Source organism: Giraffa tippelskirchi, chromosome 11 (assembly GCF_054371585.1).
Source record: "Giraffa tippelskirchi isolate mGirTip1 chromosome 11, T2T-mGirTip1v1.2.pri, whole genome shotgun sequence".
Taxonomy (NCBI): domain Eukaryota; kingdom Metazoa; phylum Chordata; class Mammalia; order Artiodactyla; family Giraffidae; genus Giraffa; species Giraffa tippelskirchi.
This window is the reverse complement of record NC_137285.1, coordinates 105614070-105634024: the sequence shown is the minus strand read 5'-3', so window position 1 is coordinate 105634024 and position 19955 is coordinate 105614070. Positions and strand designations below refer to the sequence as shown.

Here is a 19955-nt window from a genome sequence, read left to right as displayed (position 1 = left end):
GGAACATCAGGGTTCTGGATAGAATCTCCTTAGACCAGGATGGAGTAATACTCAACAGAGTCCCAGTGAGAAAGGTCAAGGATCTGTCTATAGGAGGTACCCAGGGGTCAAGGCAACTTCCATCTCTATCTCTCCTCCCTGGCATCTGGTGAGCACCAGGTCAGCAGTCCCAGCCACCTGCAAAGACCCCTGTCGGGACCAGAGATAGGAGGAGCTAGCCAGCCCTCCACTTTCCCACCTCTGAGCCACAGTCTTGCAGGCCCACTGATTTGCATGCTTTGGCAGCACTGGAGTGTGAGTTTGCCTGGGGAGCAATTCTCTGGGTGAGGGAGGTGGAAGCATAGGAATGGAGAACTGTTCCAGCAGGATTTTTCACTTTTGCCTGGTAAACACACAGGCAGCGTTCTGCAACGAGGCTGAAACTCTCCCATTTCTGGGCTGCCTCTCTTCTCACCAGCTCCGCTCCTTGGTTAACCCAGTAAGACTTCCACTGTCACTTCATGACTACTTGGCAACGTATTGGCACTTCCTGGGATAGCAATGATTAAAATAATCAGCACCTTTGGAGGCCCTCCTGGGCAGGCAGCCACCAGAGCAAACCAAGAGACTTCCCAATGAGGTCATTCCAACCAGTCAAAACAGTTTTTCCCAGGACCCCACAGACACCATGCCTACCTTTTTTGTTACTTGAGATTCCTCCAAGGAACTGGGCACTGTTGCCTAACAGCCAGAGTTCTGTACATAGAACACACAGTAAACTGAGCTCGAGGGTTACTTCAAAGGCTGTTTTTTGCTGGACTTTGGGCAAGTTGCTTGATCTCCGTGGCCTTCAATTTCCCTTACATACTAAAACCAAAAATTCTGTCTGTATTCATGCCACCTTCTTCATAGGAGCAAAGAAACGCCCTGGCGTTTCTCAGTTTCAAAGGAAACTGAGGCTGGCCCCTGAAGCCACCTGAAGAACAGGACACAGGAGGACCTTGATGGGCTGGGGGAAGAATGCTGGCTTACGGGATGGGAGATCAGAGCTGCAGTTCTCCACCGGCTGAATGTTCTCAGCTGTGGATAGCAGGTGCAAAGAGGCAGCAAGGGAGACATGCCCTGGGCAGACATCACTGCTGAACCGCTGTACTCACTTCCTTCTCCTAAACTCAGTGCATAGCGACCACCACCAATGATCAGAAGCGGCTCTCCTGAAGAAACCCACTTGCTACCCCAGGACAGGAAGATCTTCCAGGGTCCCTCCACCTCTGACCATCTGTGGGTTTTCGTGATTTAAAGCTTCTTCTCTAGAATGGCAGAGTAAACACAACTGATGTTTACACCCAAGGGCTTCCTTGTGACATGGCCTGTGAGTGTCCCAGCGACTTTCTCCACCTGCACCATTGTAAGACCGAACCTCAAAGCCTTGCTCTCAAGGCCCTTCTCACAGATGTCAGGGGTGTGGGGCTGGGTGACCGTGGACAGTCAGTGCCCACTCATCCACCTTTGCTAAAAGGGATGCCCAGCCTCCTCCGGCTTCCCTTTATAATTTATTGTCATTCTTTGATACATGAAAGGCTCCTCCCCAAGGTCTAATTTTTTTAGGAAACAGAATCCTCATTTCCTCTCAGTCTGAGCTATAGAGGGGACTCCTGGGGCCCCCCTCAGTGCGCCTGCACTTTCTGCTGGCCGCACACTGAGGCCCAAAGTGGGTAGCGTGATCAGAGGAGCTGAAGGAGCATGTGGGTAGATGTGTCAGGTTCCAGTAAAAAGAGACTAGGGACATGGGACCTGGCCTGGAATGGGGTCAAAGGGCCGGGTTCCCCAGCCCAGTCTCCACTCCTCATCCCTTGACCCTGGAAAACAGTAAAAGTCCAACTTGAAAGGAAAAACTCTGCTAAGGAAACCCAGGGATCTGGGCACAGATCAAAGAGGTACCTTGGCTGCTATTTTTCTGTTAGTGCTTTCTTGTGCTGAATGGGATCACGCAGACTCCCGGTGCTGCACTCACCACTGACAGGTGAGGAAACTGAGTCCCAGACAGGATGAGTGATGAGCTAAAGGTAATGCGTGGCAAAGCAGGAACAAAGCCCCAGCTCTGATGCCCGAACTTGCCTTCTGACCACAGTCGAGGGGCTCCCTAAAGGGCTCCTCCAGACCAGCCTCCACCCTACTCCTCCCCCAGTCCTGAGAGGGGAAGAGGTTTAAGGTTGGTAAGTGACCCTGCGTAGACGCAGCGGGGCTCTGGGCTTCACGCAGGCACACAGATGCCCTTTGTGTGGCTCAGAAGGGCATGTGTGCGGTAGGAAGGCTTAGACGGAACATGCTACCTCACATTTGTAGGAAAACTCACACTTCCTTCGACTGCCACAGGTACACTCCCGCCTCACAACTCATTTTACAGATAAGGAAACGGAGGCTGGGTCACTGAGCCCAACCTGGAGGGTTGGAGATCTGATCTCTCAGCTCCGGAGGCAGGGACCAGGGGCTGGCCAGTGAGCATGGGTCTTGGGGACTTGTGCTGGGTTTGTTCCTTTCTGGGCAGTGCACCTTCATTTCCCATCCTTAAGAGAGCCGCGCTTGCCTGTGAGGTCTACGGGGCCAGGGATTCCAGAACTCCTGCTTCACCAGTGAGGAAACTTGAGGCGAGGCCTGTTAATGTCCTCTGCAACCAGACACCATGCCCTTGCTGTCACCCTGTGTCATGCCTCTTCCTCCCCTTCTGGGGCCCCTGTTCCAAGCGCTGGAGCGGCCACTTCTGAGAGACAGGTGATGGGGAGAGATGAGGCTTTGTCCAAAGAAACAACAAAAAAATGAAGGACACAGGACTACCTCTAGGGTAGGGAAAGGCTTCTAAAGAAACAAGGATCTCAACCCCCTGCTGTGACCTTGGGAAAGTCATTCCCCTTTTTCTGACCCCAGTCTCTTTCCCCATAAAATAGGAGAATAGGACTAGACTAGAGAATTTTCAAACATTTTGGCAAGAGAACACTGTTTTCAAATAACAGGGATTAGTTAATAGTTGGCATTTATTGAGCATTTACTACGCACCAAGCTTTGTATTAAACATTTTATACACAGGACAGCATTTAATCCTCATCATCACCCTATGAGTAGGTGCTCTTATTATCCCATTTCACAGATGAGGAAAACCGAGGCTCAGAGAGGCTAACCAACCTGGCCCAAGGTTACTGGTTAGTAATTTGTCGAGTAGAAACTCAAGCCCACATCTGTCCACCAGCCAAGACTGGTCTATCTCCAAATGAAAACACATAATGGAGTTGCTGCAGAAACCCCAGAAGGAAAAAAGACCTTTAGATTTCCAGAACTATAAACATCTTCTAATCTCCTTGAATCTGTCACATCTCTTAGCACTGTGTGTGGGGAGGAGGGGTCTTGGCACTAGCTCTTTCCCCTCCTTCCAGCCATTTCTGGATTGCCTTATGTCAGTTTATGTGAGGGCCCTTCATTGACGCATGCTTCCCATTCCCAAGCACAGGTGGCTTTGACAGTGTGTGGGCCACAAGTGAATGAATTCACAGGTAGGTCTATTCAGGAGACAGCCCATATTCCTAACAGAGGGTTCCTCGATTGGCCATTGGGTCACTGCTCCATCGTGTGGACAATTTGTCCTTCTGATACTAACACTGGCAAATGGCATTCCTGTATTGCATTACTGTATGGCAGGCTCCACTCTAGAGGCTTTGCTGTTAGCTCAGTTGGTAAAGAATCCATCTGCAATGCAGGAGACCCCAGTTCAATTCCTGGGTCGGGAAGATCTATTGGAGAAGGGATAGGCTACTCAATCCAGTATTCTTGGGCTTCCCTTGTGGCTCATCTGGTAAAGAGAACTGCTTGCAATGTGGAAGACCTGGGTTCGATCCTTGGGTTGGGAAGATCCCCTGGAGAAGGGAAAGGCTACCCACTCCAGTATTCTGGCCTAGAGGATTCCATGGCGTGTATAGTCCATGGGGTTGCAAAGAGTCAGACATGACTGAGCGACTTTCACTCACTCAGGCTCTACTCTAAGTGCTTTACCGATGTTGGCTTATTCAATCCTCACTGTAACCCTACGCAGAGGAGGCAATGGCACCCCACTCAAGTACTCTTGCCTGGAAAATCCCATGGATGGAGGAGCCTGGTAGGCTACAGTCCATGGGGTCACTAAGAGTCGGACACGACTGAGCGACTTCACTTTCACTTTTCACTTTCATGCATTGGAGAAGGAAATGGCAACCCACTCCAGTGTCTTGCCTGGAGAATCCCAGGGACGGCGGAGCCTGGTGGGCTGCCATCTATGGGGTTGCACAGAGTCGGACATGACTGAGGTGACTTAGCAGTAGCAGCAGCAGCAGTAACCCTATGAGACCCATCTCTACTATTACCCCCACTTTACAGTCTAGGAAACTGAGCTGAGACATTAAGTAACCAACCCAAGGTCCTATAACCAGTAAGTAGAGAAGCTGGGATACAAATACAGACTCTGGCTCCAAAGTCACTGCATTTAAGGTCTGCACCTTGGTAAGCTGGGGGACAGGGCTGCCCTTCCTAACACATTAGAGGAACTAGGGGTGTGGCAACCCACATTTTCCAAATAACAACCAGTGAGCACATAGGATCAGCATGGGCTCACAGATTTCAGCATCTTAGAGCTGGAAGTGATCTCAGAGACCCTCAAGTTCAGATCCTTCGTCCAATGCACAAGCTCAGGGCCTGGAGACGGAGGCGATTTTTTGGCACAGGTTCATGGCAGAGATGACTCGAGAATGCCTGTCTCCTCACATCTCCTCAGCCAGACAAGGAGGTGCAGACTGCTTCTTCAGTTTCAGTAATACAAAAACTGAGATGACCAGTCTGTTGTCAGCAGAGGGTGGTAGGCCTGAGCCCAGAACTAGAACTCACTAACTCACTCAATGGTCTTTAAGAATCCAAGCATCTTTTAGGACCCTAGGAGGTAAACTGAGTCCGGGGACAGGAGGGAGATAAAGACCTAGCGTTTCTCCTGGGAGGAGGAGGCCACTAATACCCCACCCAGCCAACCACCCTTAGCCTCCAGGGGCCTGTGGTGAGGGGATGAGAGGATGGAGACAGGGGTGGGAGAGGCCAGCCCAGAGCAGCCGCCTCCCTTTGCTATCTTGGAGCCCTGAGCAGACATTTCCCAGCTGGCTTAACCCCTTTTGTCCGGTGCTTCCCTCCTCAAGAAAACCTTAATCACCCTCATTTGAATTTCAAATAACCTCTCCCCTCTCCCCCTCCTGGCCCCAACAGGCTTTGAGGCAGGGATATGGAAATCCACCCTGCAGTATGGAAATCATTGCCCTATGCAAATCAGGCACCAGGCCCCATCGTCATGGCAACCACTGGGTTTCCTCTCCTTTGGGTGACATCTCTCTGGGCTCCCCGGCTTAGATTTTTGTTCCTCTCCCCAGTCCAAGTAGGTGGTGTGAGCAAGCCCTCTGCCCACCAAGTAGGTGGGGTAGGTCTCACTGTAGCCACTGCAGGTAAGTGGGGCGCCCCTCACCAAGGTGCCCAAAGGGTTACAGACCTACCAGGCTACCTGCCTGCTTCCCTAGTGCAAATGTGGACCCTGCACACCCAAGCAAGGCCCACTGCTGTTTTTCCCCCAGGTCGGCCTCATTCAAGGATGGGCTGGGTGGTGAAGTCTGGAGGACACAGCGATTCTCCTAGAGGGTATGACAAGAGAGGACAGACATGGGGGGCTTCGGCCATGCATCTCCAGTGGTAAGAGATGGAAAGCAGGGCATATGTAAAATGCCATGCAAATTAACACCTATTATTTTTTGAGTCAACAGCGCTATTGCTTTTTTGGGAGATGCCCGCAGCTCTGTTTCCCACGTTCCCAGCTTGGCACAAAGGCCTGTCCTCCCTGAGTCTCCCAGGGCCGTGCTGTTACCCCAGTCATGCATGCTAAGTCACTTCAGTTGTGTCTGACTCTGTGTGACCCCATGGACTGTAGTCCGTCAGGCTCCTCTGTGCATGGGATGCTCCAGGCAAGAATACTGCAGTGGGTTGCCATGCCCTCCTCCAGGGAATCTTCCTGAAGCAGGGCTGGAACCCGGGTCTCTTGCATTGGCAGGCAGATTCTTTACCATTTGAGCCACTAGGGAAGCCCTCAAGCCCTAAGACTTAACCCTAATTTGGCTGCTCATTTCTCTGCAAATTCTTTTTCCACTTGTTGAGCACTTTTGCACACCAGGTGTTCACTGCCCTGATTGTTTCTTGAGGAGCAAAGTAGCCCCAAGAGACCAAAAGAATCTACTCACAGCTTGAGAAGTGGGGCTGCAATTTAGGTGCCTTAATGGAGGGATCCAACCCAGGAGCTACAGTGTTGAGTTGAGCCTCTGGACACTGCTCAGGAGTATGTGTGTATATGTGTGTGTCTGTGTTTGTGTGTGTGTGATGTGGGGGTGTCATTCCACCCCTGACAGCAAAGGACTGCCTGGACCTACCTCTCCTGCTGGATCTCCCTATCACTGCCCCCATGACACCCACAGTGGGAGCAGGAGGGATGCTCAGAAGCTCATAAGATATATCGACAGCCCATGGGAGGCCAAAGGAAATGGGCATTCTTGGAGACATCCTTATCCTCTAAGGCAGGACACCTCCAAATGTGGTCCCACAACCAGGCTGGTCTGACTTGTTCATTGAGGTCTGAGACCAGATGCATCCAAACACAGAGAGTCAGAATTTAGAAATGCTCACAGCACCCCAAGCACATGATTAGTGAGCACTCTCTGTGGATGGCTGTAGACCAGCTTGGGTCCTGTTGAATGTGTACGGTGGATATAAGCTGCATTACCAGTCCTGGATGGTGGGACTGCAGACTGGTCTGTGACTGACCGGAAATAAAACGACTGGTCCTACAACCCGCATTATTTAAGAAGCAGTGCCCTAAGGAATGACCACTGATGAAACCAGGATGATAAAAGACAACACACTGACGGCCCCCCACATGGCCACCTCACTTTACTCCCTCTTAAATTGAAGAGAAAAGGAGGTCCAAGCGCTTCAGGGCTGCTTGGGCAGGGAGGGCAGTTGGGCAGAGAGGGGGGTACATCCATAAAGGGACCCCGGAAAGGAAGAGGGACAGGTGCCAGGCAGGGCTGGCCCAGCCACCTATCATCTGAGCAGCATGGTCCTGCCCTGTGGGGTTGGATTTGGGACTAGAAGGTGAGAAAGTATCTGTGAGCTGTGCAGCACAGGTGTGAGCGGCTGGAGTAGCTGTTTTATTTGCTGAGGTTCTCTGCGTGCTGGAGGCAGATACCTCCCAACACCACAGGCTGCTCTCCTGAGGTCTCCAGCACACACGGCCACAGTAGGAAGCCTGGGTGGTGAATGAGTATCTTCTAATCTCCCGGCCACAGAAACTGGCAACACGGTGAGACGGAAGCCACTTGCGGAAGGCCAGAACAAGAGGCAAGGGGCTTATTCTCCAGCAAGAGGGTCGTGGGCAAGAGATAAGGACTTTCAGACACTGAGAATTGCATCCTATAAGGACAGGTGGCCAAGAGAAATGGTGGAGTTAGCTTTTCTTAAGGATGGATGATAAATGGGAAAACAGCTCTAAGAACAACAGATTCTTTCATTTTCCAGGGACGGTTTTGAAATGTCTCCAAAGGAAGAGTGAGGCATGAATGAGATTCCCTCTCAGAATCCTGGCCTCCCCAGGGATTTGTCAGTTCCCCCTGGACATCTGCAGGGGCCATGACTTCCTTTTTCTCCTCCAGAAAGGTAAGGAACAGAGTAGGTTCAGACTAAGGCACAGGAACCAGAGTCCCTAGGCTTGAGTCCTAGAGTCCACCTGGCCCATTCCCTTCACTTTATTCCTGCAGCCAGCCCTCTGCTCCCCATATTGTGACAAGGAAACTCAGGTCTAGGGCACCAGCAGACTAGTCCCACACTGCTAAGTGACAGAGCTTTATCTTGTCTCCTGAATGTTTTTGATAATTATCAACCTAATGATGGATTATATTTGTATGGTAACAGATAATTTGCAAAGTGCTTTCACACCTACTCTGTCATTTAATCATAAAAGGTGTGCATGTGAGTGTGTGTGTATTTACCCCCATGCCTCATTTAGGAAGAGCTGTCAAGAGGAGACTCTTTCACACCTTCCTCCAAGTCTCACCTCACCCCAGGTACTTCCTAGACCTCTCCTGTCCTCTGTGTCATTGAAAGAATAGTTTTAGTGCATAAACATTTGGGTTAAAAATCATACACATCTCCAGAGTCTTCTGCCTGTTTCTACCTAGAACTGCATCTCTTGGTTGCAATGAGCTGTAGTTTCTTTATCCTCAGACTGTTTCTTGGGGACACAGTAGAGTGGAGACGGTGAGGTCCCAGCAATGAACAAATCGAGATGAGGTTTCTCGTCCTGAATCAGTTCCTCATTCTTTCTTTGGGCCTTTATGAGAATCACTAACCTCTCCAGGCTCCCCTATATAATTGTATCCATTGCTTCTTAAAACCATGCAGAAAGCTGTCAGATTTAACATGACTAATGAGAACCAGCAGCAGCCACAGGACCGGAAAAGGCCAGTTTTCATTCCAATCCCAAAGAAACGCAATGCCAAAGAATGTTCAAACTATCACACAATTGCACTCATCTCACACGCTAGCAAAGTAATGCTCAAAATTCTCCAAGCCAGGCTTCAACAGTATGTGAACCATGAACTTCCAGATGTTCAAGCTGGATTTAGAAAAGGCAGAGGAACCAGAAATCAAATTGCCAACATCTGTTGGATCATCGAAAAAGCAAGAGAGTTCCAGAAAAGCATCTACTTCTGTTTTATTGACTATGCCAAAGCCTTTGACTGTGTGGATCACAACAAATTGGAAAATTCTTCAAGAGATGGGAATACTAGACCACCTTACCTGCCTCCTGAGAAATCTGTATGCAGGTCAAGAAGCAACAGTTAGAACAGGACATGGAACAACAGACTGGTTCCAAATCAGGAAAGGAGTACATCAAAGCTGCAGATTGTCACCCTGCTTATTTAACTTATATGCAGAGTACATCATGAGAAATGCTGGGCTCGATGAAGCACAAGCTAGAATCAAGATTGCTGGGAGAAATATCAATAACCTCAGATATGCAGATGACACCACCCTCATGGCAGAAAGCAAAGAAGAACTAAAGAGCCTCTTGATGAAAGTGAAAGAGGAGAGTGAAAAAGTTGGCTTAAAACTCAACATTCAGAAAACTAAGATCATGGCATCTGGTCCCATCACTTCATGGCAGATAGATGGGGAAACAATAGAAACAGTGACAGACTTTATTTTTTGGGGCTCCAAAATCACTGCAGATGGTGACTGCAGCCATGAAATTAAAAGACACTTGTTCCTTGGAAGGAAAGCTATGATCAACCTAGACAGCATATTAAAAAGCAGAGACATTACTTGGGCAACAAAGGTCCATCTAGTCAAAGCTATGGTTTTTCCAGTAGTCATGTATGAATGTGAGAGCTGGACTATAAAGAAAGCTGAGTGCTGAAGAATTGATGCTTTTGAATTGTGGTGCTGGAGAAGACTCTTGAGAGTCCCTTGGACTGCAAGGAGATCCAACCAGTCTATCCGAAAGGAAATCAATCTTGAATATTCATTGGAAGGACTGATGCCGAAGCTGAAACTCCAATACTTTGGCCACCTGATGCGATAAACTGACTCACTAGAAAGACCCTGATGCTGGGAAAGGTTGAAGGCAGGAGGAGAAGGGGTCGACAGAGGATGAGATGGTTGGATGGCATCACTGACTCAATGGACATGAGTTTGAGTAAGCTCCGGGAGTTGGTGATAGACAGTGAAGCCTGACATGCTGCAGTCCATGGGGTTGCAAAGAGTCGGACACGACTGAGCGACTGAACTGAACTGAACTGAATGAGAACCTACTGTGTAGCACAGGGAACTCTACTCAGTGCTCCGTGGTGACCTAAATGGGAACGAAATCCAAAAATGAGGGGATATATGTATGTGTATAGCTGACTCACTTTGCCGAACAGCAGAAACTAACACAACATTGTAAAGCAACTATACTCCAATATAAATTAATTATTTAAAAAAAAAAAAGTTCCCAGAGTTAAGTGAGGAGAGACTTTCTGCAAAGGGACCCCACACAGCTAACTTGCCTGGCTGGTCCTTCTGGAGAACGCAACACAGTGAGCCGTTTCACCTCACAGATCAGTGACTAAAGCAGAGAAGGGCAACAGGAAGGCATGACTGATGAAGTCCAGTCCCTGCTCCCTTACTTCCTGTCCCCCTTCTCCTCCCCGTGGTCTCCCCTCACAGAGTCCTTCCTTTCCAGACCTCTCAGCAGGACAGGGTGCCGAGGCATTTGCTCCACTGTCGTCTGGGTCTGGAATCCCCTCACCACACTGATGACAGCTGAGCCTGCAGACTGCGAGGGGCAGGGGCTGGTATGTTGGTAAGGCTGGATGAGAGAAGAGAGGAGACACTCCTCTCTGAGGCCAGATCCTCACCCTCCACACTTCACCAAAGGGAGTGAGTGGACCCCAGCTCTTTCTCTCTCTTTCCCAGCAAGCACCTTTTGGCAGCAGACAAGGCTTCCGCCTCTTGGAAGACATTGGCCAACACCCTCCACCCTCGCCCCAGCAGGTGCTTGGCTCCCCTCTGGCCCTTTTGGCTGGAGCCATCTGCCATCGTTTTAGCATCTCTCTGATGCTGCCACTTTCTTGGGTCATCTGTCCCTTGTTCCCCGTGAAGATCTCCAGTCTTCCCACCACCTTCTTTAGGTGAAAAGTCACTAGAAAGAGAGCCGCAACTACTGAGCCCACGAGCCACTACTACTGAAGTTTGCACGCCCTAGATCCTGTGCTCTGCAACAAGAGAAGCCACCAAGATGAGAAGCCCACACGCCACAACTAGAGAGTAGTTCCCGCTCTCCACAACTAGGGAAAAGCCTGCGCAGCAACGAAGACCCAGCACAGCCAAAAATAAATAAGTAAATAAAATTATTTTTTAAAAAAGGTCACTAGAAAGACCTTTAATTATGTCACTTGCTAGATTCAGAATCTTGGGGAAATTGGCTAACCAGCCTCAATTTCCCCATCGGCAAAGTGGGATGGTGCCATCTATCCTCATAGAACTGTCGTAAAGGCCAAATGCTTTGTTCAAAAGCGCTCTTGGCAGACACAAGTTGTCCCTGTTATCCACTCCACCATGAAGTCCTGGAGAAAAGCTCCTTGAAGACAAGGACTGTTTCTTCATCTTTCTGAACCCAGGATCTGACACAAGGGGACCTACCAGCGAGGTCAGAGGAGAGATCGGAGCCTGAACACAGCAAGGCAGCTGGAGGAGTCCGAGGAGAGTGGGCCGAGAGGGACGAAGGAAGGAGGGGATGCAGGGGCTGAGGGAGGCGACGGGGTGGATAGGCAGCTCGGGCCTGAGGAGGCCCACACACAAACGCACCATGTGGGGACCGATGAATGAGATTTTTGAAAAGCAGAGCTGCCTACACATCTTTTAAAATCCAGTCCTTAAAGATTATCCAGCCCCAAACCCTCCCTGTTGTTATTTTGTAGCTCAGTTGTGTCTGACTCTGCAACCCGGTGGACTGTACACTGCCAGGCTCCGCTGTCCATGGGGTTTCCTAGGCAAGAATACTGCAGTGGGTTGTCTTTTCCTACTCCAGGGGATCTTCCCATCCCAGGGATCAACAACCCTCCCCACCTGTCTCCTGATTCTTTACACTGAGAAGCCCCCAAATCCTCCTTAATGGGGAGGAAAATCAACATCCGGGTAGGGAACACTTGCCCAGTAATCTGCAGGGAGTTAATAGCCTGAGTCAGGCAGGCCTGAGTTTTATTCCTGGTTAGAAACTGTGCGATCCTGGGCTAGTTAGTCTCTCATTCTGAGCCACTATTTCCTCACTGATAAAAACATGGATTGTAAGAATGAAATGAGGTGATGTAGTTACAGCTGGCTCCATGGGCCTGGGTATGGGAAGGAGGCTCCGTGGATGTGACTGGCCTTTATCTTCCTCTTCCCAAGACCACCCCATCTGTCCTCCCCTGTGTTGGAGGCTACATCATGACCGGTGTGGTCAAAAGTCATAGGGTCAGCTGCGTGGGTGCTCGGGGCTGGTCAGTTACAGAGCTGGGGGCTTTTGAAGTGTGGGTAAGCTTATTTTCTTGTCAACCACTCAAGTGAGAACAGAAAAAAAAAAATGTATATGATGTCAGCTTAAGAATGAAAGAAAAGTAAAAACAGGGATTCAAAGGAGGGATTCAGAAAAGTTTAGAAGTCTAGAACCAGCTTTGGAGAAGGCAAGGGCAACCCACTCCGGTATTTCTTGCCTGGGAAAATCCCAAGGACAGAGGAGACTTGCGGGCTACAGTCCATAGGGTCACAAAGAGGCAGATACGACTGAACAACAAAACAGCAACGATAGAAGCAGCTTGGTTTCAGTCTTCTGGGGGGTGTGGAAACAGCACTGGACAGGGGATCGGGAGCTTTCTCTGGTCTTTCGTGCTGTCACAAAGACACTCTGAATTTACCTCTGTCTGCCCAGACGGCAGGAAAGGGAAGGATGAGCGGCCTTGCCAGGCCTCTACCAGACGGGGAGGTCTGTGTCTGGACCCGAGAACGCTCTCCTTTGCCGAAGCATGAATGGGAAATTCACTTCCCTTTCTCAGCTCCCACCGTGTGCCCCTTGGGGATTTCACACAACGCTGAGGGTGTTCTCTGGGAGCTGGGGCTTTCTAGGTCACCCTTGTTTATAGTTCCTTTAAAACCCAGAGACAAACTACCTCTTAATTCATGCACTGCCTGGAAGGGGAATCCGCCTTTCAAAAATCCAAAGGAAGCCTTTAAACCAGGTTGGTAACCACTGTGACTCACCATGAGCTTTCCTTCACAAAAAATGAGTCAGAACGACTTTCCAGGAAGTTTGGTTACTTTAATTAGCTACCTCTTTTTTTTCTTGCCCTTAAAAACATGAAGTAATTTGATAATCACCCAAGTTATGGATGCTACCAGCTACAAAGCTGAGCCCCTAAAAGTGCAGGATCTGGGGGTAGAGGTGTTCCAGACAAGATGGACTAAAGGGTCTCCTTGGAGTAGAGGACCCATACAGAATTCCTCTCTGAGTGGTGGAAGAAAGGAGCAAAATCAATATCTAGGGTTGACCCTCGAGGCCTGAGTGAAGGGGTGAGGGCACTCTAGCTACCTGCAGCCCCAAAACACTTAGCAGCAAGGTTCATTATGTACATTGTATCTTTTTTTTTTTTGGCCAGGCTCGTGGCATGTGGGATCTTAGTTCCCCCAACAAAGATTGAACGCATGCCTCTTGCAGTGGAAACTCAGAGTCCCAACCACTAGACCACCAGGGAAGACCCCAGAATCACAAAACCTTAATGATACCATTCGAGGAAATGATGGCCACAGCTGTCATGACTGTGTTAATGGCTTTAAATATCCCAGCTCTCAACCTACTCTCTAAGGATGGACATTAATTGTCCCCTTTAAAAGAGATGAACTGGGACTTCCCTGGTGGTCCAGTGGCTAAAACTCCATGTTCCCAATGCAGGGGGCCTGGGTTTAATCCCTGATTAGGGAACTAGATCCCACATGTTGCAACTAATCAATAATCAACTAATCAACTAAGTGCAGCCAAATCAATAGACAAAAATAAATTTTAAAAAAGAGAAAAAGATGAAACTAAATTAACTTATTAGATCACACAACCAGTAAGCAGCACAGCTGTGATCTTTACCCTACATCTGTTTGATTCTAAATCCATATTCTTCAAAGGTCATCTGTTCCTGCCTCCTGGGGAAGCAAAGTGGTCTAAGGTCACATTTTGAGCTGACAGTTACTGGGATGACAGTTGTATTTGAAAGATCCAGTTTATGTTCAGATTCTTGAACCTAAAACCTAGTCTGTGTGAGCTCCTACACTCCCAGACAGGAGGCCAGAACTGTGGATATGGCCTGTAACAAATAAACCTTCCTAACCCCACTCAGTCGTGTCTGATTCTTTGGGACACTATGGGTTGTAGCCCACCAGGCTCTCCTGTCCACGGAATTATTCTGGCAAGAATACTGGAGTGGGTTGCCATTCCCTTCTCCAGAGGATCTTCCTGATCGGGGATCGAACCTGTGTCTCCAGTAGCTCCTGCATTGGCAGGCAGATTCTTTACTTCCCTGGTGGCTCAGCAGTCAAGAATCTGCCTTCCATGCAGGAGACTTGGGTTCGATCTCTGGGTTGGGAAGATCCCCTGGAAAAGGAAATGGCAACCCACTCCAGTATTCTTGCCTGGGAAATCCTGTGGACAGAGAAGCCTAGCAGGCTACAGTCCGTGGGGTCGCAAAGAGTTGGACATGACTGAGCAACTAAACAACCAATCCCTACTCAGGATCTGAACTCCCTCCATCTCCTGGCTCACTTTTCAGGGTTTTATTATAGGTCCTTCTCACTCCTGACACAGTCACCTTGACTTGGTTCCATAACTAATAACAGAGCACCAGAGCTAGCCTGCTAAGTGTGCTCTTCTACCCATATGGACACTCTCTTAACTGCGTCCTCACATACCTGGGACAATATACCTGGCTCAGATGAACAGAGTTGGCTCCAGCCAGCCTGCTACAGGGGGAAGGTGATCCGGCTTCTCCTGAAACAAGGCTTCTGGACTCTGCTTTTTCTAGGGAAGAGTTCAGAACAGAGACAGGCCCGATACTCTTTAGGAGAACTGATTTGAAAGCCTTGCTAGAGTTCTGGAGATTAAAGGCAATTTTCTTCACAACTGGGAAGAACAGATGTCCCACTCCACAGACCCCTTAGTAACACATACTCAGCTAATAAATCGATTGACAAATGGTTGCAATTGGCCCACTCTCTCCTAACTTAACTGTCCCCAAACACAAAGCAAAATATAAAACCTGTGCCACCACCTGTGCAGACAGACAGTATCAATACTAAACTGGGGAAGGGGGCGGGCCGGAAAGTTTATGGTAAATATATCCTACAGATGCCTCCACAAGACCCCCAATTATCTTGTCCCTGATCTGGAGCCTTTTAGCTTCAATAATGGAACTAGACTGGGACTTCCCTGGTGGTCTAGTAGTTAGAAATCTGCCTTCCAATGCAGGGGACGTGGGTTCCATCTCTGGTCTGGGAACTAAGATCCCACATGCCACAAGGCAACTAAGCCAGCCCGCCTACCCTACAGAACCCATGGGATCCTGCGTACCACAATTAAGATCCGGTGCAGCCAAATAAATAAATACTAAAGAAAAAAAAAAGAAAGAATGGAATGAGACTGCACTTGAAGACTTGGGAAAAGATTTTAGCTCTGGGGGACATCGATTCTCTTCCACTTCTAATTTTTACGCCTCTAATGATCTAGATGAAAGACTAATTGAGGTCTTGTTGGGATGCTATTAAAGTTATTTGGTAGTGTTACAATTTATACTCATCTTTAAGTTCTTTTTAATTATATGGAGCTTTCAAAGTAAGGCTTGGACGACAGAGTTACAAGCAGGGAGCTATGAAACTTTCTTCTCAATTCTTTTCTGTTCTCTTTCTCTTATTCACAAAGCAAAATCATCTCCAGGCACTAAGCCTTCCTTTCTGGGTCTATTTACCACCCACATGCATGTAATTTGGAAGACGAACACTTGTACATAGGCCTCTTTGGTTAGGTCCTTGAGTAGGATTATTGAGAAATCTGAGGTTAAAAGGCCTTAGTTCCCATTTACCAAAGACAGGTTCTGCCTTCCATCAGCCAGTAGCAGCTGGGAACACAGCCTGCTGTTTCTAGGGGTCTTGGAACGGCAAATGAAGAAGTGAATCTCGGGACTTCCCTGAGGGTCCAGTGGTTAAGACGCCAAGCTTCCACAGCAGAGAGTGTGGGTTTGATCCCTGGTACAGGGACTAAGAATCCCATATGCTGCATGGTGCAGCCACAAAATAAAGGGGTGGAGGGAGAAGAAGAAGTGAATCTCCTCCCCAACTTACTTGTTTCTAAGGATCTAAGGCCCTTTCCTAGCCTAGTTCCAGAGACTTTGCTCTACTATAGACCAATGCATACTGTTCAAAGGCTCCAGGGTCATACCCTCATCTCTAGGGAACCTCTTCATTTCCTGACTCAGCCTTTGGGTCTGATTGGCTGAAAGCCTAAGCCAGAAAGGATACATGAAATGAATAAGAGAGTCATTATTCGATGAATTCCAATAAGCCTCTCCCGCCCTTGGTTTTCTGTTTCTGTCCCCAGAAGAGAAGACCCTTACCTGTCTCCACCTGGCTGAGAGCACTTCGAGCATCCGTAGAATCTGCTACATCCCCACTCATCTTGATATCTGCAGGGAAAACACAACCAATTTTAATAACAGGTCACAATTTTTCTTGCTATGACATATGTGGCTGTAACTGAACAGTGAAGATGAATGTGTAATTACAACAACCATCAGACTTTCAAATTCCTGATTCCTGAACATACAACTATTAGAATATTCATAAGCTTAGGTGAGCCTCCTTTCCCCGCTTTTCTGGGCTACTGTAGGGTCTCTCCCACTTTGTATCATTCGTTGCCACTACCTTCCATCACCAGGCTCAGTTGGTAAAAATTTAAACAAGGGGAATGGTACAACAGAGGGTGGGTGGAGCATGGGGGAGAATGCCTCCCATACTTCATCCTCATTTCATTTGGGATCTGGAGAATGCAAGTAATTTTTAAAGTAGCATAAGAAATCCATCTCCCATCCTGCCCCCTACCCCCATCATAATAACTCTAACCTGGGAGGTAAAGGTACCCTTGAACCAAGGCCTGCCCTTCTCATCTTTCTCTCCCAGTCCTGCCTCTGTTCTCTAATTCTCAGAGGTCAGCCCACTGTCTAGGGATCAAACCCTAGTATCTGTGTGACCCTCTTTGGGAATTCTTACCTTCTCTCCTACTCCTTCAACATTTTCAGTTCTTAGGAAGAGAGGGGTGGTGGGTAGGTCAGTGCCCCGCAGTGAGAGAAGATCTACACAAGGCCCCCTGTCTCAGTCCCCAAGTGCTGCTGGTCTGGCCTGTCTGCCCTGCTTCATTTCAATAAATTAAACATTTACCCTCAACAGACAGCTGCCACTACCTAAGAGGCCTATAAGTCTCCTCCAGGGTGACCAGAGAGAAGGAAAGATGTAACTTTGAACTCTCTTTCTCTAGACTCCTCTCCTTATTAAACCACTCAAATACTGAAGCTGTTAAAGCCAGAAGAATATTTTATTCAAATTGGGTTGACCCCCCCACCCACCCACCCTCTTCTCTGGGGCAGCATTTTAACTCTTTCAAATCTGATAAAGTCTGGGTGAGCCAATTTGCATACCCAGCTCCCCAGCCAGTGTCGGGTGAGCAGGCCATCTTCATTTGCATCAGGTAATCAGGCAGTTGGCAGTCGGGATGCCTGAGGTCTGGAGAGGATGGGGCGAGGGAGAAGGGTGGACATCCCCCAGGGAGAAAAGCGGGAAGAAACTCATTCATTTATTTAGTTTAGGGCAATGACGTGGGTGGCTCTGGCAGAGATTTAAATTGTGGTCCCAGGGGTAGCAGTGACTGCAATGCAGAAGGGGTGACTGCCACGCCAAGCAAGACAGAGATGGGGAGTCCCAAGGCTGTCCAGACCTTGGAACACCCCAGCAGCAGGGGAGGGAGTAAGCAACCTTAGGAGCCGCTGTAGTTTGAGGAGTATTTTTGAGATCAGCCTAAGTGACCACTCCCAGATAAATATGTGGAGCTCCGTATAGCCCACCTCAGACATCCCCGCTGTCCTGTGTGGTTACAGACCTCTAGGGGAAACCCTGCAACCACACCCACCACCCCTCTCAGCGCATGACACTTGAGAAAGCATTTCGTGAGCCTACTTCTTCCTGCTGCAGTTTGAAACTTTCTGTAGTCTGCCATGCATAAATCTGCAGGGTACTAGTGTGGGCCAACTGGACACGCCTGCAAAGGACTTCTGCTAGTCCTCACTTTCTGCTCCAGTGGGGAAACGGGCTTTGCTTTGTCCCACCAATGAAGTCCCATCCTTGAGCTGGGCATTGCCTACCACAGACAGGCTCAGTCACACTCCCCCATAGGGATTCTCAACAGTGCTGAGAAAGTCAGAGACTGCCGAGGGAGGGGGTGGGAGTAAGGATCTAAGCGGTGGGAGGGGGTGAGTTCTCACCCTCATTGGGCTTTTAAACCTGCTTCAGCAGTCCTGGGAATTCAGAGCACACATTTTGACAGCAGACAGACAGACCTGGATTTAATCCCAGTGCCATCCTAACTAGCAGGGGGAACCCTGGCCACACATGTGAACCTGTTTTCTCAGCTAAAAAAAAAGAAAAGAAAAGAAGGATACTTCCCAGAGTTATTGTGATAAGCAAGTAAGATATTCAATGAAAATAGCCTGGCACAGCACTTGGCACAAAGAAAGCACATGATAAATGAATGAACTAACCAGATACTTAAGCTTCGATGAGGGTCCCCTTCTCCCATTACAATAAACAGCTTTGGTTTTCTGTCTCAACACTATCGTAATTTGCCCTTTACTTGGGAAGGCATCTGCATTCTCCAAATTCTAACTTCATTAGAAAATGCTCACGGGGATAGGAAGAGTTTAAGTAGTAGTAAGACTGGGATGATAACCACGTATTGAACCAACTTATTTCAAACTTCTGATGTTTAAGAAGGGTAACTTTTTAGCTCAACCATAATTTTATGTCTATAACCCAGACTCTCCTCCAAAACCCAATCCCTGCACCATCTTTAAATCTATCCAAAAGCCATCTCTCTGACCTTTTAAATTAGCATAAAAGGTAGTCCTAATCATATTGAAAAATAACTTTTGAAGGAGTCAAAGGCTCCACACTCTACCAGGACATCTACTTGTTCGATGTACCCATCATGGGAGCAACGCTGTGATGCTTCGGAATTGGACAGAGATGTGGGTCTGCATGGAGGGGCAGGCTGAGATGATCTGTAAAAGCTCTTAAGTGCCATAGGACGCTAAGATACTGAGAACCTGTTCCTGTTGGGTAGGAGGCTGAGGCTGATGGGCGGAATGAGCTCTTGGGTCTCAGCCTAAAAATGGGCCAACACCGAAACTCCCCGAGAGGCTGTAACCCTTTGCCTGTCGGACAACACTTGCCGGAGGTGAGTGGGGGAGGTGTGGGGTGGGGCCGGGCTTCTCTGCTGTTCTTATCTCAGTTGGCACTGAGTAGGCTCCTTGCCATCACTCCCTTCCCTGGGGAGGCTCAGCTGCTCTGTGTAAGAACCCAGATACCAGACAGCCCCTCATCTGCCTCACTGGCGCCGTCATTCTCTGAAGCTGGGGCGAGGTGTTGGCTGCTGGCCTTGCCCTCCTGCTGCCTTGGCATAACCCAGCAGCAGCCCCTCCTGACACATCGGTGAACCAGGATGTGTGTGTGAACCTGCAGGAGCAGAGTCCAAGGGGCAGCACTTCCCCAGGCTGCAGGCTGAGTGCCCACAGTGTCCTGGACCTCCCGGGGCCAGGCGACACCGGGAAAGCGAAAGGTCCGCTCCCCTCCCTCCTACCGTCCATCTTCAACTCTTCAGAAGGGACCGAAGCTCCTCCTGACTTCTTCCTCCCACACCTACTGCTGGGAGCACTGCTCCCAGGGGCAATTCAAGGGGCCCACCAGTCCTACTTCTAAGCTAGCCATGTCTCCAGCTCTTCTGTGGAGGAGACAACTCTCACCTCTACTTCAAGAGAAATGCACACCCTCTCATGAGACCTTCCAACCCTGTGGTCCCGAGCCATAACTGTGAGACTTGAATCTTCTTTCCCAACCCTGATGGGGAACAGCTCACAGTGAGGAAAGGGGCAAAAAAAGAGGTGCCCTGGGACTAACTGGGTATCCCTCTTAGGCTGAATTCCACTGTCTCGTCCGTCTCTTCTGCCTGGGGTTTTTGACTCTTTTTTTTTTCTGGCTACACTGGGTCTCTGTTGCTG

The 19955-nt window shown here is 49.0% G+C and overlaps 1 protein-coding gene and 1 long non-coding RNA gene across 27 annotated transcripts in view; one reads left to right on the top strand and one right to left on the bottom strand.

Moving 5' to 3' along the window:
- POU2F3 (POU class 2 homeobox 3) overlaps nt 1–19955 on the bottom strand; it is an 86573-nt gene that overhangs the window by 63234 nt on the left and 3384 nt on the right. For 10 of the 26 annotated variants that reach the window (XM_081541562.1, XM_081541574.1, XM_081541588.1 and 7 more), the window contains exon 1: nt 676–700. Coding sequence is in view for 4 of the 26 variants with exons in the window: in XM_081541560.1 (XP_081397686.1) it covers nt 16248–16316 (69 nt within the window). In the remaining 22 variants the exon portion in view is untranslated. Of the gene's footprint in view, nt 1–560; nt 1438–16247; nt 16317–19955 lie in introns of those variants that run through there. The other 16 variants (XM_081541582.1, XM_081541575.1, XM_081541586.1 and 13 more) reach the window with 8 other exon arrangements.
- LOC145526273 (uncharacterized) lies at nt 733–18509 on the top strand. The gene is made up of 3 exons (XR_014068816.1): nt 733–1351; nt 7597–7734; nt 16232–18509. It is a non-coding gene; the product is annotated as an uncharacterized LOC145526273 (long non-coding RNA).